Source organism: Muntiacus reevesi, chromosome 1 (assembly GCF_963930625.1).
Source record: "Muntiacus reevesi chromosome 1, mMunRee1.1, whole genome shotgun sequence".
NCBI classification, from domain to species: domain Eukaryota; kingdom Metazoa; phylum Chordata; class Mammalia; order Artiodactyla; family Cervidae; genus Muntiacus; species Muntiacus reevesi.
The window spans coordinates 238,571,237-238,589,425 of NC_089249.1; the positions used below are offsets into that span (position 1 = coordinate 238,571,237).

Here is an 18,189-nt window from a genome sequence, read left to right on the forward strand (position 1 = left end):
AGAAACCAGAAGCCCCCAAGAGACACGTCTGGCTTTGCAGAGAAGAACAGATACTTAGAAGCATTAAGGCTGTGTTGCCCTGAATGCAGGATTTACATGACAGATACAGTGTTGACATGGAATCCCATAGCAAGAAACTGACTCTTTCTTTTAATCCTCAGAGTCCAGGAAAAGCCTCTTTTGCTGGCGTGTAAATAAACCAGCAGAACCAATCTCAGGCTGGAAGCCTTCAGTTGGCCATGAAGCCCAGACAGAATTTAATAGCATTGTTTTCATAGCAGTTATTCTTAACATGCTTATTTATGGCAATTATTACTGGCTTTCCCTTTGCTGCTGCTGCTGCTGCTGCTGCTGCTAAGTCACTTCAGTCGTGTCTGACTCTGTGCGACCCCATAGACGGCAGCTCACCAGGCTCCCCCGTCCCTGGGATTCTCCAGGCAAGAACACTGGAGTGGGTTGCCATTTCCTTCTCCAATGCATGAAAATGGAAAGTGAAAGCGAAGTCGCTCAGTTGTGTCCGACTCTTAGTGACCCCATGGACTGTAGCCTACCAGGCTCCTCCATCCATGAGATTTTCCAGGCAAGAGTGCTGGAGTGGGGTGCCGTTGCCTTCTCTGGGCTTTCCCTTTATGGAAGTATCATAAGGTGTTTTCTTTTGGCCATGCCATGCAGCTTGTGGGATCTTAGTTTCCTGACCAAGGATTGAACCCGGGTCCTCGGCAGTGAAAGCACGGACTCGTAACCACTAGACTGCCAGGGGATTCCCCATAAGGTGGTTTTGTTTGTTTGTTTGTTTTAATGCACTGATTTAAATAGGGATGCTAGGTTGATTTAAGGAAAAGTATTATTGGAACATGAGGAGCAGACATGGCAGAAAAAAAATTCACAAAGGTGATAACGAGAAGTGTGTGAATTGGAGACAACACTGGAATAGGGAAAAAGATGTGGGCTTAGAGAAAGAACATTCTAATCACCCAAGTTGTGCAAGGATAGATTAGCTGTGTGCAGACACTTGGAAGGTGTGCAGACAGCCTGGGCAACCTCTTCCGGGATGTTGTAGAGGGGCATTCAGGTGTGAGATGGTCTCAGTGGGCTCTGCTTTGACCCTCATCTAGGCTTTCCTCCGCTTCCGGCCCCAGGACTGCAATCTGGAAATCCCCGGGGGGCCAGTGGTACAGTACTGTTACCTGGCAAGAGACCTGCAGCTCCAGGCCTTCCCAGAGTTTGTGAGTGGAACTTCTCCCTTCTTTTTTTCAGGCAGGTGGCAGAGTCTATAAGAATAATATTTAGAAGTGAGGCCCTTTCCTCGATGGTTACATCCATAACTGTCATGGGTAGTCAGCAGGGTGGAGATTATTATTAGTGCATTTTCCTGATAAAAATAGCGCCAGCTAATGTTTATTGAGCCATGTTATCTGCCAGGTACTGTGCTAAAGTCTTTACATTCTTTACTCATTTAATCCTCACAACATAGCTTACAGGGTAAATACTGTTAATAACTCCATTCTGCAGATGAGGCTCAGAGAGGGTGATCTCCCATGTTATTCAGATGACCAGTGGCAAGCTAGGATCTTAGCCCCAAGGACTATGGTTTTGATCACCATCCTATACAAAATTTTTTCAACATCTCTGCACAGTAAGCATATTAAGAAGTGATATATATTGAATACTTATTCTGTGCCCTCTGCTAAGCTTGTTACATGCATTGTCCTCATTTCTCAGATGGGCACCTTGAGGCTCAGAAAGGTTAGATATCATGCTAGAGGTCACAGCTGTTTGGTGAGAATGGCACTAGAGCCTCCCTCCAAAGTGCCTTCTTCCTGTGGCCACCCTCTGCCACTTCCTTCTTCAACTTCCAAGCTCACCTCTTCCCACAGAAGCAGCAGCTGGAAGCCCAGGTGTGGCAGCCGTTGTGCAGCCTGGCCAAAGCCTTGGCAGGCCCTCAGAACCTGATCAAGAAGCGTCTGGACAAACTACTGGACTTTGAGAGGGTGGAAGAGAAGCTGTTGGAGGTGGGCAGCGTGACCTATGAGGAGGAGGCAGCCCGGCACACGTACCAGGCACTCAACTCCCTGCTAGTGGCTGAACTCCCACAGTTTAACCAGCTGGCCATGCGGTGGCTCGGCCAGATCCTCTGCACATTTGTGACTCTCCAGAGGGACCTTGCAAAGCAAGTGCTGCAGAGGGCAGAGGACAGCTTGGCCCAGGTAAGGCCTCTGGGACTGGGGTACGTCTGGGAAATTGCCTGGCTGGGCCTCCTCATCCCTTCAGCGGGTTGTTTGAACGGCCTGGGGTGGAGTGAAGTTGGGCCTCCCAAACAGGCTACCAGGTGCTCAGGAGGAGGCCAGCGGACCTTCTGTATCTCTCTCATGCCTATTCTCCCTCCATTAATAAAGTCAGACCGTGGAAGCAAGGGTAGTATAAAACTGGGACTCTAGGCCACTTGCAGGCTCTGGGACTCAGAAACATAGGAGGCTCGCCTGGGAAAATAACAGGCCTTGGGGCCATTCCCTGGAGCGTATTAGAAGCAGGTAACAAGAGACAGGGCCCCTTCTACACAGTCAGGAGTAAATGCTTCAAGCTGGTGTTCCTGCCCCTGCTACTACGTCTAGCAGCCTGTGAACCCTTACTGCGCACTGGGTTTGAAACACTTTCCATATATTGTCTCACTTAATCCTCACAATAACCCCACAGAGTAGGTATTGTTATTATTCTCATTTCAAAATGAAGCCAGGACCACAGATGTTAAGCAGCTTGCCCAAGCCGTATAGCTCATGGCTAAATTTAAATCCTGGCAGGTGAACTCTAGAGCCTGAACCACAATGCCTGACAGCCTGTTAAAAACAGCCATCTGCTGAAAGCATAAATAGGGCACAGAGAGGTTTAAACAAATCTCTAAGTATAAACTTTGATTTTAGAATTTTGAAGACTGGGGTTGGTATAGGAAAGAACACTCAGCTTTTCTTCAGTCTCTCTCTGATATCAGCATCAGAGCTCAGTGGCCTGTGGGCCTAAGCTCTGGAGAAATGTCGGTGTTGCTCGTTCCACATGGTGCTTCCTGTGCCTCAGTGCTCCAGCTCAGCTTTCTCCATCCAGTTTATTGCATAAAAATCCCGCTGAAATTTTCCACCCCCCACCCTTATCACTGTGTGATACCACTTTGACTGTGTGGATCACAACAAACTGTGTAAAATTCTTAAAGAGATGGGAATACCAGACCACCTGACCTGCCTCCTGAGAAATCTGTCAAGAAGCAACAACAGGTAAAACCGGACATGGAACAACAGACTGGTTCTAAATTGGGAAAGGAATACGTCAAGGCTGTATATTGTCACCCTGCTTATTTAACTTATATGTGAAATGTCGGGCTGGATGAAGCAGAAGCTGGAGTCAAGATTGCTGGTCCCTCTGGAGAGTCACAATAACCTCAGATATGCAGATGACACCACCCTTATGGCAGAAAGTGAAGAGGAACTGAGGAGCCTTTGATGAAAGGGAAAGAGGAGAGTAAAAAAGCTGCCTTAAAAAACTCAACATTCAGAAAACTAAGATCATGGCATCTGGTTCCATCAATTCATGGCAAATAGATGGGGAAACAATGGAAACACTGACAAACTTTATTTTCTTGGACTCCAGAATCAGTGCAGATTTTGTGACTGCAGCCATTAGTTAAAAGACAAAATTAAAAGACACTTGCTCCTTGGAAGAAAAGCTATGACCAACCTAGACAGCATATTAAAAAGCAGAGACATTACTTTGCCGACAAAGGTCTGTCTAGTCAAAGCTATGGTGTTTCCAGTAATCATGTAGGGATGTGAGAGTTGGACTCTGAAGAAAGCTGAGTGCCCAAGAATTGATGCTTTTGAACTGTGGTGTTGGAGAAAACTCTTGACAGTCCCTTGAACTGCAAAGAGATCAAACAGTCCATCCTAAAGGAAATCAGCCCTGAATATTTGTTGGAAGGACTAGATGCTGAAGCTGAAACTCCAATACTTTGGCCACCTGATGCAAAGAACTGACTTACTAGAAAAGACCCCAATGCTGGGAAAGATTTCAGGTAGCAGGAGAAGGGGATGACAGAGGATGAGATGGTTGGATGGCATCACTGACTTGATGAACATGAGTTTGAGCAAGCTCCATGAGTTGGTGATGGACAGGAAAGCCTGGCCTGCTGCAGTCCATGGGATCACAAAGAATCGGACATGACTGAGCAACTGAACTGAACTGAATGCTTACCACTACCTTCCCAGTCCATAGTCTCACTCTGCAGCTGCAGCCTCCCACCGCTTCTGAATATGATCACAGTCACTTTGCATAGACTCCTTCTTCAGCCTAGAACATCCCTCCCCATCTCCCCCATACCTTTCACAGTGCCTGACATGTGGTAGTGAGTGAGTGAGTGAAGTTGCTCAGTCGTGTCCGACTTTTTGCGACCCCATGGACACCAGGCTCCTCCATCCATGGGATTTTCTAGGCAAGAGTACTGGAGTGGGTTGCCATTTCCTTCTCCAGGGAATCTTCCCAAACCAGGGATCGAACCCAGGTCTCCTGCATTGTAGACAGACGCTTTACCATGTGAGCCACCTGGGACGTGTGGTAAGACCTCCACAAAAAAGGGATGAATGAATCTTTCCATGAAGCTCTCTGAATCCCCTTTCTCTAGGGGGGAGAACGCATCTCCCCATCCTCTATACTCCAGAAGCTCTCAGGATGTGCTTCTCTTAAGCTCTTATCAGAGCCTGCATTCTGCTGGGGTGATGGATGAAGCTGTTTCCCCCATTAAGCTTCTCTTCTTTTTGGCCCTCATAGCATTTAGTACAGAGTCCTGTCCTCAGACTCTGTTTTTGTCTTGGTTTTTTTTTTTGATGGATACATCAACTTTTTTTTTTCTTCTTTTTTTTTCATTATTTTTATTAGTTGGAGGCTAATTACTTTACAATATTGTAGTGGTTTTTGCCATACATTGACATGAATCAGCCATGGATTTACATATGTTCCTCATCCCGATCTCCCCTCCCACCTCCCTCCGCATCCCATCCCTCTGTGTCTTCCCAGTGCACCAGCCCTGAGCACTTGTCTCATGCATCCAACCTGGGCTGGTGGTCAGACACTGTTTTTGAATTAAGCCCAAACCATCTGCAAAAAGAAGCATTTCTCTTTCCTGAAGGCAGAGGGTAAATCTGATCAGATAATCTTCTCATTCTTTTCTCACCCTCTAGTCTTCCATCTGGGGCAGCCAGACCCTCTTGTATTTACACTGGGCTATGCAGGGCTAGGGAGAAGGAAATGGCAACCCACTCCAGTATTCTTCCCTGGAAAATCCCATGGACTGAGGATCCTGGTAGGCTACAGTCCACAGGGTCGCAAAGAGTCAGACATGACTGAGCAACTTCACTTCACTTCATGCAGGGCTAGAGTTGACTTATTGGAAAAGACCCTGATGCTGGGAGGGATTGGGGGCCGGAGGAGAAGGGGACGACAGAGGATGAGATGGCTAGATGGCATCACCGACTTTATGGGCATGAGTTTGAGTAAACTCTGGGAGCTGGTGATGGACAGGGAGGCCTGGCGTGCTGCAGTTCGTGGGGTCACAAAGAGTCGGACATGACTGAGCGACTGAACTGAATGAACTGAATGCGGGCTGGGGAGTATTCTAGGATACTGTAATGGGGAGGTCAACTTCATAAGAGCAGAAAGAGGGCATTTCTCTTTTTCTTTTTTTGACTGTGTCATGTGGCATTTGGGTTCCCCCACCAGAGATTGAACTTGTGCCCCCTGCATTGGGAGCACTGAGTCTTAACCACTGGACCACCATGGAAGTCCCAGAAAGAAGGCATTTCTTGATTGATTTTGTAATATAGAATCTTAGGGCCTGTTAATGATTGAATACAGCTTCCTGTGTCCCATGTCCCATTCTCCTGGAAAGTCCTCTGGAGCCTGGGAAAGGCCCACATGGTAGAACCTCAATCTCTCTGCATCCTGGGGGCAGAGGAAAGGCCCTGGTGGTTTTGGTGACCAGCAGAGAGGACGTGTCTCTGTTAGCTGTGGGGCCGTGGTCACTTCTAGACTGTCTGATGAAAATGCAAGAGTTGCCCAGCAGGGCCAAGGTCCCAGGATGGAGCATCGTTCAGAACTCCTTGGGCTCCAAACCAGCTTAGGCATAAAGAACACATTATACAATTGTATAACTGGGAGACCCAACAAACAATGTTGTTGAGGCTCTGGCTTTCACTGCATCTCCTGGCTGTTTCCCTCTCTGGGTTGGCTTTACTGTCAAGCAGGTGTTTTCTGCAAGGTGGGAGAGAGTGGCTCTCAACAGCTCCAAGTGTTTACCTTAACATCTCAGGATGTAAAAGAAGAATCACCCTGTCACTCGCAGCCTTCATGTACTAAATCTGATGGGAAGATTCCGATTGGCCTTGCTCTAGTCCACTGTCCACTCCTTGACCAATCACGATAGATAAGAAAAGGGATGCTGTGACTGCCAGTCTTGTGGCCAGGCACCAGGAGGGACAATGGCACTGGACCCCTGTAGAGGGATGCTTTCATAAAGGAAGGTGGGGCAGTACCCAGGCCAAACCAGGACAAAGACATTTATGTCCAGCTGGGGCTGGAGTGTGGCTGTCAGGGTCTCCCTGACAGAGAGGTCTCCTCTCTGCCAAGGAGGGCTCTGATGACAGTGTCTGTGCTCCCCAGCTCCCCCACCACCACCTGTCCGAGCCGGCCTTCAGGAAGCTGGTGGAAGATGCACTAGGCCAGAGCAGTCACCAGCTTCACTCCTTTCAAGAGAACTTCGAGAAAGTGCTGCCACCTCCCACCACACAAGTAAGTGTCCCTCCTTCCCCCTCAAAGACTGTCCAGTCCTTCACCTGCCGGTGGGGTGAGATCAGCCCCCTATTTCCTTCCCCTTTTCTTTTCCCAGTTGTCCTCTGTTACCCCAGAAACACGTTGCCTTTCCCTCTCTCCTCTGTGACCTGGGGATGAGGGTGGGGTGGAAATCTCTCTCTGTCACACACACACACACACACACACATTCTCTTCATGGTTGATAAGTATAAAAGCAGGTTAAGAAGATAACCTAAACATTTTGCTCTTAATGACATCATAACAGGCAAGTGGCATTAACACCCTGAAACCTGCAACTTCTTCAGATTTTTCAGCAAAATTAACCTTGTTTCCTCATCACTTTCTCATAGAACTTGCTTCAAATACAAGCATTCAGGATAAATAAAATGTTTGAACTAGAAGAATTTAGATTTTCTTTTTGCTATGCAATTTTTAATTGCAAAAGACAGTGTTTCAGCTGCATTGTGGTTAACAGAACTTTGGCTGGCCAAAGGCTTTTTTGGGTGGTAAAATAGTTTTCCGCTAAAATATAATGGAAGGGTATCTTGCAGTCCACTTGATGAATTCTTCAAGAATATATAAAATATTGTGAAGTAATTAGCCTCCAACTAATTAAAAAAATTTAAAAAAAAAGAATATATAAAATAATGGAGTAGGATGGGTGGGGTGGGAGGGAGATTCAAGAGGGAGGGAATATATGTACACTTATAGCTGATATACATTGTTGTATGGCAAAAATCAACACAATATTATCAAGCAATTATCTTCCAATTAAACATAAAGACAAAACCATAAAAAAGAATAAAATCAGCCTAATAATTTTAAAAAGATATATAAACTTTAAAAATTTTTTAAAAGAATATATAAAATATCATGTATGTTTTAGTAATTGAAGTAGCTGAAGGGCAAAGAGGCTCTCAGAGTATGATGAAACCTGGGTTTGAGAAAACTAAAACTATATTCAGTCACATGTGAGATGTGACGTGAGGGTCAGGAGACAGGTCCAAAATTCCCCCAAAGGGAGAAGGGGGCCCAAGAGACATGGGGGAACATTAAAGGAGCCCAGGAGAACTGGGCAGAGACAGGTGGCCTTTGCACCTGACCAGAGCGTAGAGGGGTGTGTGCACTTCAAGTGGGGTGGCCTCCACCTGGGAGTGAGCTGTCCCCACTTCGTTGCCCACATTGAGACGCGCAGCAGAGGACTCACTGGGGCTGTTACATGGGCTCTGCCGCCCAAGGGGAGGAAAGGTGAAGGAAATCAAGACCAGAGCGGCCACTCAGAGGAGCCGTGGAAACTTCTATCTTTTTCTACTTAAGACAAAATAACATTTTTTCTTATTGGAAAAGCAAGCCATGGTGATTGCAGGAAAAAGAAGAGAAGATACATAAAAGTAGAAAGAAATGGGAACATCATAGTCCTGATGTGTTGCGGATTGGTAGGAAGCGAAGGGACTCCCATGACCCCAGCCCCACCCCCAGCTTCCCCATCTCTCCTCTCATGTATCCCTGCAGCACACACAGAGATACACAGACACACACCTTCCTATAAATTCCTGACTTATTTGGCTTCGGGTACAGATCCCAGAGGAGCGGGGTCACCCCCCAGGACGTGAGAGTACCAGTGCGATCTTTGCAGGCCTCCCCAGTGCCTCCAGGGAGTGCTGCTGTTCTTCACGCAGGGAGGGGCAGAGACTTGAGAAAGAAAGACAAATGTTTGCTACCGCATACTTGCATTAACACCACCATTCTGAAAAAGAGCTACTGTGTCTCTACACTTGTTTGTGGGCCTGTTTAGAAACCTGGGATTCTCCTGGTTCTTGATCCTGATTCAGGAACCTGTTGGAGGTAAGGGAGATGGCAGAGTCCATGCCCAAGTGTCCCTGAAGGGCATCTCTGCCTACCTCCCTACACCTAGCACCTCTCCACCTGGAAATCACCATATAGAATATAGTGAATATATGTCCATCCGTATATATCTAATGAGAGAGAATATATAATAAATCTATGTTCAATATTTTTAGCTTCTTTGTTTTATAAAAGGGGACAATCTCCTGAGTCCCTTCTTGTTAATACTTTAGTTGGAATCTGTGAATGAAAAAACAAAGACAGTGCCAAATTTCTAGATGCTCTAAAAATGCACTGAATCATTCTCCTTAGCTAGATGGCAATTTCCATTAAGGAAAAACTCTGTTGACATTCACAAGGCTTACCGTGCCTTGTAAATGGTAGGGGGCTCAATAAAGGCTTGTGGACTCAAAACCCATGGAATAAAACCCTGAATTCCCTTTGTTCATCTATGTGTGAGGGGTCTACATGTGTCAGCCCTGTGCTGGCTATTTAAGATCTCAGGTGAGTAAGAGCTGGTGCTGACATGACACTCATAGTCTTGCTCATTGGTGTTGAAAGATGTGTGTAAGGCATTTTCCTGTGGGACAGCTTAGCTTAATGCTATGGGCAGAATTTAGGGCCCAGTCCTGGAATTCTGTAGCTGGGAGATTCAGAAACTGACTTAGGATTTTAGAAATCCCAAGAAATTGAGACCAGAGAAGGATTTTAGAAGCTTCTCCTAAAATGCCTTTCTTCTGAATGCATTTCTTCTGAAATGCCTTTGGATACTAAGAGCATGTGTTTCTCATCTGATCTATCCATTTGTTGTTGAGGAGGCTGTTGCCCTGGCTGGGATGGGTCTGTGGGGAGCAGAGGTGGACTTGGCCCAGAACTCCTGGCTGTCAGCATGTCAGCCAGCACTGGTGTTAGCTTTAACCCTCCAGCTCCAGCACTGTTGTCTGTCTCTCTCCCTCTCCCAGCCACTCCTTCCAGGGGCTGAACGCCAGGTGCAGGCGCTCCTGAGCAAGTATGGCCCAGGAAAGCTCTACCAGGTGACAAGCAATGTCAGCGGGGCTGGGACTCTGGACCTGACCCTGCCGCGGGGTCACATCGTAGCCCTCCTTCAAAACAAGGACACCAAAGGCAACAGCAGCCGATGGCTGGTGGACACTGGAGGTACTGGGACTTCAGGGGGCCCTTCCCCGCCCTTTGGGAAAACCACCCAATGAGAGCCAGTGGGGAGACACGGGCGCTCTTGTGAGTGGGGTCTGGCTATGCAGATCCAGGATGGGAATGAACACAGGTGAACTTGGAGGGCTTGGGGACATAGCCAGCTTAGTGTGGTGTATGAGATGCCAAAAAGAGAGGCTGTCTTATGTTGCAACATCCGTATCCAGCACCTCCTATGTGCTGGGCACTGTGTAAAGAAGGCAAGGACTCGCAAGGACTCTGCCTTGGGGACCTCACAAGTCACTGGTGTAGACGCAGTTCTGTGGATCACCTTGAAGAATGGCGATACGTGGAGAAGGAACACTTGGATCCCAACTGTAGGGACAGAAGTCTGACATCGAGAATGAAGTTGATGTTATCCTGCTCCCTCTGCTCTGGTCAGGTCCCTGGGTGTGCTGCTCAGATGTGGGTGCCCCAGGAGGCATCAGGGCAGGAAACAAGGGGCACCATGAACCCAGGACGAGATGCCCAGCATCTCCACTGTCTTCCACAGAGGGGCATGTGATCCACAGATGACGGTTACACAGGACTATTGGGAGGGGATCTGCAGACAGTTTTTCCCCACTTCAGATACTTTATTTTAATTCAGTATTTTAATGTTTATTAGAAAAAATATAACTAGTACAGAAACCCATGATTTTATTCGTTGTTATCAATGTATAGTACAACACTAAGTTTTAAAAAGTGAATTTATTAAATAATTAAGATGGTACAGATCTGGCAAAAATCATAAAAAGGGAAACTCTGGACTCTAGTTGAAAAACTTGGGCTGGATGAAGATTAAAACAAGGCTCCTGGAGTCAAGAAGACCAGGTTTGGATCCCAACTCAGCACTTTACTAACTGCATGATCCTGGAGGAGTTATGGAGCCTCTCTGAGCCCTGTTGGTTCAGCAATAAAATGGAGATAACAATACTGACCTTGAGAGTTGATATGAAGACTAGGTGGTCCAGTGCAGTTCAGCACCAGGCAAACTCTCAGAAGGTGACAGCCATTCACAGTAACAGCAGCCAGAACACCCCTGGGGTAGCTGTTACAAGAAGGGACTGGGGGCACCTGGAGAAGGGAAAGGCAATTTCTGCCTCCTGGGAAGGCAGTCCTGCAGTGAGGAGTAGCCTTACTTGGACAGGGGACCAGAGGTGTCAGCACCAGGAAAACAGTTTTCATTCCAGTCCAAGGAAGAACTTTTTGTCTCTGCCAGAGCTGTTCCAGATGAACTGGGTTGCCTCTGTGGGGAATGAGCTCCCTGTCACTGGGGCAAAAAAGCAGAAGGTAGAAAGAGTGAGAGCAGGGTGGGGGTGAGTGGTTTTTGTGAGGTTCTGAGATGACTTTTCAAGGTCCACTGTAGTGCTGAGAAACTGTATTGGAGGCAGTCACATCCATGAATGGCGCTGACTTCCTCTACCACTGAAAGGGGCGATCCACAGACAGATAACATTCTGTGTGTCCTGCAGGACATCGAGGGTACGTGCCAGCTGGAAAACTGGAGGTGTACCACGTGGTCCCCAGTGAGGAGGAGCTCAGAGGGCAGGCGAGGCCTCACAGAGACTTCCAACATCAGACACCAGAGTCCATCTCGGCCCCGGTCCCCTCTGTCCCAACTGTGACCCAGGTGAGCCTAGAAGAGGGGTGGGGGCCATCTGGAGCGGGGCTTTGATTTTCATCCTGTCAGGAGGAGTTACCACCCTGTGCAGTGGCCACACCAGTGTCCTGGCCAGGCGTGTACCTAGAGAAAAAGGACTCTCATCCCTGCCATGTCAAGAGGAGAGCTAATCCTTTACTCTCCAGTAAGCAGAGCAAGTGGGATTATTTCATTCATTCATTTATTCATGCATTCATTATTCAGTATACGCCAGGCACTGTGTTTAGATGAGAGATACAATGATAAGCAGAGGTCAACCTTGGCCCTTGCCTTCCTCAAATTTATATTCTAGGAGGTAGGGGAAACAGTGATTAATAAAATAATCATATAAATGATCTCAAATTCTTATTAGTGATAGGTGCCAGAGCCTTAAGTGAGGGAGAGGATTAGGGAAGGTTTTTCTGAAAAGAATCATGCTTTTGTTCAGATTTGAAGGATGAATAGGAAGTAATTGGATAAAGGGGTGTGAATGGGAAGAACTTCCCTGAAAACATGCCCAGCAAATGCAAAGCCCAGGGCTGGGGAGGAAACGGTTAGTAAGGAACTGAGTGGAACCAGCAAGATGGGGCAGTGAGGTGCTGTTGAAGAGGTGGGATGGGGCCAGCCGTTGGGGCCTGTGGCCTTGCCGAGGGTGTTGATCTTTCTCATAAAATGCCATGGGAAACTTGTACATGCACGCAGCATTATTCATAACGGCCCCTAAGTGGAAACAACCTATGTCCATCAACTGATGAAAGAATAAACAAAATCTGGCATATCCATGCAATTTCAAATATTATACAGCCAAGAGAAAGAATGACTTTCTGACACATGCTACCACACGTAGCTCGATACAGAAGACCATGTAATGTGTGATTCTCTATTCAAAATGTGTAGGATAGGTAGTTACATTGGGACAGAAAGTAGATCAGTGGTTGTCAGGGGCTAGGGGCAGGGGGAGTGGAAAGTGACTGCTAAGCGGTCTAGGGTCTCTTTGGGATGATGAAGATGTTCTGGAATTACATAATGATGGTGGTGGCGCAACCTTGAGAACATACTAAAAACTACTGAATTGTCCACTTTGAAAGGGTAGAGTGTGTGTATGTGAATTATATCTCAAAACAAAAAGTGATGGGAAGGCTTTGCAGAGGCAAATCCTAGAGGGAAGAAGGTTAGTGAGGTCTCTGTGAGGGTTGATTTAGGTAGTTAGCAGCTGGCACATGGGAGCATCAGTAAATGGAGGCAGCACACACAGTTATGGAGGAGGAGCTCCAAAGGTGATGAATGAGCAGCAGAAAGGACCCAGGCCCAGGCCCAGGGGCAGGTGCACAGAGGCTTGCAGTGAATAGTTGGGGAGCCTGGAATGGGCTGAGGGAGGGCTGCATAAAAGCCCATGGAAGCTGTGATGTACAGCTCTGGCACGTGCTGAGAAGGTTCTCAGGCCAGTGCCAGGAGAATTAGCTAGAAGTGCTACACCAGGGCTGCCTCCAGCTAGACACACCCACCCATCGGCAAAGGACCCACAAAGGTCCCACAAGGGAGCCTGGCCACCCAACTCAACCCCATCACCAGCCAGTATGGATGTTGTCCCCAGAACCCTCACCTAGGGGCTCATGTGGAGAGCTCAGCTGTCCATCAAGCCAGAGACATCAGCTGCTTCCTCTTTGTGCGTCTGCTCAGTGGGACTCACATGGGGTCATTCCAGTCCCTCGTTGCCTCTGACTGTTCATGGCCCATAGTAATAAAAGTCATGGTAGGGGCTTCCCTAGTGGCTCAGTGGTAAAGAATCTGCCTGCCAGTGCAGGAGACACGGGTGTGACCCCTGACCCAGGAAGATCCCACATGAGGTAGCTGAGCTCATGCACCACAACTGTTGAGCCTGTGCTCTGGAGCTCAGAAGCCACAACCACTGAAGCCTGCACATACTAGGGCCCGTGCTCTGCAATAAGAGAAGCCACTTCCACGAGAAGTCCACACACCACAACTAGAGAAACAAAGCAACTAGAGAAAACCGCAGCAACAAAAGACCCAGCGCAGCCAAAAAAAAAAAAAAAAGGCGTGGTAAAAATAACTGAAGCAGCAAATTCCCTGGTCATCCAGTGGTTAGAACTCGGCACTTTCACTCATTAGGCCTGGGTTCCATCTCTCTTCAGGGAACTGAGATCCCTCAAGCTGCATGGCATGGCCAAAATAATAATATTATTATTATTAATATTATTAACAAAGCAGCCTGCATTTGTTGAGCCCTTACTATGTACCAGGCACAGGCATTCATCCATTAAGTTCCCACAATTATCTGGAGGGAAGGATATCATCCTTCCATTTTACAGATGATGAAACTGAGGCCCAGGGAGGTAAAATATCAGCCTAAGTGCCCTCCTCTCCATTATTATTTTTTTGGAGGGACCCTTTCCCTAAAACGTAACAGAGTTGCCCAGCCATCCCTCCTGTCTCTACACCAAGCTGGAAAGTTGGCCTGGACAGATGACACCCTTGGATCTGAGGAGGGTAGTGAGGAAGGGACTCTGAGTCTTCTGCTCAGTAGGATGGCAGCAGTGGGCTGAGAGCACCCCTCCTGAGGTCAGACAGGTCAGCGTCACTGCTATGTGATTTTGAATTAGTTCCTTGACGTCTCTGAGTCTTAATTTCCTTATCTGAAAAAAGGAGGAAATAAGATTATAGAACTGTGAAAATCAAAACCAGACAAAGAGCCTGCCATCCAGTAGGTATTAGCAGAGTGGAGGTAGCTGACATCTTTGGTCAAAGGACACATTTGGGAGGCAGTGACTGCCCAGCCACTGAGTCAGGTGGCAGGGAAGAGGGTAAACAGCTTCTCTGGGTTGGGTTTGTCTGTCCTCTCAGCCTGACAACTTCTGTGTCGTTCCCCATGTGTTTCAGGTGGTGGCCATGTACCCGTTTGTGGCCAGAAGCAGCCATGAAGTGAGTCTGCATGCAGGCCAGCGGGTGACTGTGCTGGAGGCCCAGGACAAGAAGGGGAACCCAGAATGGAGCCTCGTGGAAGTGAACGGACAGAGGGGCTACGTGCCTTCCAGCTTCCTGGCCAGGGCCCCAAGTCCAGCTCCATGGGGCTGGAGTTTGCCTTCTTAGGGTGCCCTCCTTGAAGTTCATGTTCCAGGAGGGTTAGAGGCTGTGACCCTGGGAAGGAAAGGAAGCAAAGAAAAGTTGGGGGTGGATAGGGAGATCAGGTTAGGGCGGGGTGAAGGGCACAGAGAAAGTAGCCGGAAGAGGGAAGTGAGCCTTGCGAAACGCCTGGTGTGGGTGGGCATGAAAGGCCCCATCCAGGGCAGCTCATTCTGTCTGCCTGGAGAGGGTGTTCCAACCTGAGTCACAGCACCCTGGATGGCAGGTCCCAGCTGATGCGCCAGGACTTGCTTGTGGCCAGTCTTACCTATGCTCCTGCCCCAGCCTGTCCATGGGAGTGGGTCACCTAGATGAGCATTACCTGTGTGCTGTGTGGTTGCATGGAGGGCCCCTGGAGAGTACAGAACCGCCTGGCCTGACAGCTCACTTCCTTCCTGTGATATAGAGACACCATAGCCGACCAGTCGGCTTTTATTTCTCCACAGTGGGAACTGAATTACCTTAGGCAGTGAACACACAGGAGCCCTCTCTAGCAGGGAGCGAGGGCTTGTCAGGGCAGTAGAAAGGTTCCCAAGAGTCTTTTGGCTGGGCCTGGAGTGGGTGTGAGCAAGTCACAATTCTGGAATGTGTGTAGGCAAGTGCAGAGGCTGCTCCAGGGGAGAGGGGTTTTTGAGGGTGTGTTAGGTGGGGTGTGTGAAGTTGTACAGTTGAGGTGTGTGTTAGGTTGGCAGCAGTTGTACACTGCTGCTGTGTTCTCTGGACTAGGGGACAAAGGGCCATGCAAATCTCAGAGGAAACTGTGACGCAGGTAACTAAAGGCCTGGTGGGTGGGTTATGACTTGGTTTCCTGTTTCTGGAAGAAGGGGAGCCAGGGGAACCCCTGGTGGTTTCAGAAGGGTGCTGAAGGCCTGGAGGCCACAGTGGAGGTGATATCAGTTGGCTGTGGAACCTCAGACATAGGACACAACCTCAGTTTTCACATCTATTAAGACCTAACCCAGGCTTGTGATGAGAATGAGGAGATGCCAAAGTTGTGGAAGCTCCTTGTGAATCATGAAGTGTGACATAAATGTAAAATTGCAGGATGTGCAGGAATGCAGGGTCTCAGGATGGCCCGAGGCATCAACTGGCCACTCTCCATGCCCATGGCCATGACCAACATTAATAATTGGTGTGGCATCCTTTCCTTTAAACCCATGATCCCTCCCAGTGCTGCATTCTAGGTAACCAAACATTTGAACTTGGTGAGATCACATTAATTGTCATCCCTTTCTAGAACCTAGAAATTGAAGCCTCTCAAAAGAGTTCCTGTTCAAGGAAGACTGACCACCGGGGCAAATTTGGGTGCAGCAGCTGTTGGATCATCACTTCTAAATTGTCGCTTTGGGCTCAGATAAGTTGCAAGATTCACAGGAGAGAGAAAAGGTGATTCAGTGTACCTTTTAAAACAAATGACAAATTTCAGAACAAATCCACATTAGATTATGTGTAAAAACAGGTGGCAGTTTAGACTTAATTCCAAGAACATCTCTGTATTATAACTGTAGTGCCTAAAATTGTTAGCTCTGGTTTTTGGAGAATATTTAATAAGTGTATACGTGTCTGTGTCAGACAGTCTGTGACTTACCTCCTCTGGGCTTGTGAAAGCATGAAGGCTGCATACATAATACAAGAGAAACTCAGTCCCCACAACCTTTCACCCAGCACAAAATTAACTCTAAGATGCTTACGACTCACTTTCCTTTCTCTTCCCTGCTCAGATTTCTGATGCAAACAAGAAGCACAGGAGAGCAGGTAATAAAATAGGAAATCCAGCTGTGGTAGAATCAGTGTGGTTCTACAGTACTTTTGAGAGCCTACTCTTTGCACTGGGGCAACTTTCAACTATGACTGAAGCGAGGTTCCCATTCAGAGATGCTGATGCAATTTGTCTGGAGTGTGGCCCAGCCTCAGAAATTCAGAGAGCTCCTCAAGTACTTCCAGTGTGTGGCCAGGGTTGGGGATCTCTGCCCTGGACACACAGTGCTGGTCAAGATAGACCTGGGGTCAGAAATTGTCACGAGCTCTGACCTAGGGATGTGCCCCATCCGAACTTTGTACTTACTGAGATGCTTTAAACAGAAAGCTTGAGAGGACGTTTGAATCAGGACAGCCTGTTCTTTCAGGTCCTAGAATGTATATTTATTAAGTGCCATTAAAAGGGACCTGAAAAAAACTGGATGTTCTTGTAGGCATAAGGGAGGAAACCAAAATATACTTGGAACCAAATCTATCTCACGAAAGGAAGATAAAAATGTATTCAGTAACACATGGGTTGTAGTTTTTCATACCAGGGGATGAGATTAAAAGTCACTGAAGGGTGAGGAAATGCACAACTGAGAATATGGAGAATGGCCTGAATTTTCTCCAGAGGACTTGGTGTAATGTGCCTTTCCCCTCCAGATGCCTAGAACCATTGCACTGTGTCTTATTTATTTCAATGCTGGACCATCACATATTAGACTCGCAAAGGTATTTGCCTGTGACTTGAACAACACTTCCAAGAGTTGAAGACTGATTCACGAGGGTGCCTCTTGCTCCCTGCAATGGAGTTTAACCTTTTGGGCTCCAACCTAGTTTTAGACATGGGGACCAGATTATAATATCTCAATGCTAAAAAAAGTGAGTAAATTCTTGGTTAATGTGAGTTCTAGCTTGGTGAATAACTGATGTCAACTACTGGGAATAAAGGTGTTAAAGATGAAATGTCGCTGAAATTTGTGTGACTCTAACCATTGGAGGGAGGGCCAGTCAGTGTGACCTTTGTTCACTAGACACTTGCTATATATAAAAATGGCACCTCATTTATTCATGTGTTCATTTAATGAGTGTCTACTGCATATCTTCAGTGCCTCCAGGAGTTGGCCTTGGCTGTTGGGGATGCAGTGAGAAGTCGAAGATCGGGGCCCTGCCCTCCCAAAGCCTATAGTCTGATGAAGGAGGCAGGCAAGGCAACAGTTAAACACAGTGTCAGTTGTTATGAGTGATAATAGGTACCACCAGAGCCCAGGGGGAGGCCAGCCCCTGACTTAGACTTGGTGGTTAAGGAGGGCTTCCTGAAAGAAGTGATATCCAAGCTGACAGGAAATGGAATAGATGAAGGTGGGAGGGAGGGCATGTCAAAGGTCCAGAGATAAGAGCAAGTGCGGCTCATCAGGGAACTGAAATGCTGTAAGGCTGAAAGCGCATGGTGTGGGTGCAGTGGGAGATGGCTTAGTGAGTTGTGCCTGGTAAGGAGTTTTGGGGTTTATTGTGAAGGCAGTCAGGGGGCACTAAAGGGTTTCAAGCAGCAGAGTGACACACGCGGGATTGTGGTTTAGGATGCAAGTGCTAGTTCATCCCTGGATCTCCCTAAGCATCTGTCACATGCCTCAAGTTATAGATGTTCAATACACATTGCTAGATAATACCCAGATGGGATCGGAACACCAAAGCCTGCCTCCAAGTGTCTCCCATCCAGCTATAAAGGACATAATGAGCATCAGGCAGTTACCTGGCACCACAAGGCAGAATGCTGTCAGCCC

The 18,189-nt window shown here is 47.6% G+C and overlaps 1 protein-coding gene across 1 annotated transcript in view; it reads left to right on the plus strand.

Moving 5' to 3' along the window:
- Positions 1 to 17,476, plus strand: part of ARHGEF37 (Rho guanine nucleotide exchange factor 37) — a 56,817-nt gene extending 39,341 nt beyond the window's left edge. The window contains exons 8-13 of the mRNA XM_065918895.1: positions 1,116 to 1,226; positions 1,878 to 2,207; positions 6,697 to 6,825; positions 9,654 to 9,849; positions 11,358 to 11,515; positions 14,423 to 17,476. Coding sequence (XP_065774967.1) covers positions 1,116 to 1,226; positions 1,878 to 2,207; positions 6,697 to 6,825; positions 9,654 to 9,849; positions 11,358 to 11,515; positions 14,423 to 14,632 — 1,134 coding nt within the window. The 3' untranslated portion in view covers positions 14,633 to 17,476. The remainder of the gene's footprint in view (positions 1 to 1,115; positions 1,227 to 1,877; positions 2,208 to 6,696; positions 6,826 to 9,653; positions 9,850 to 11,357; positions 11,516 to 14,422) is intronic.
- Positions 17,477 to 18,189: the final 713 nt, after the last annotated feature.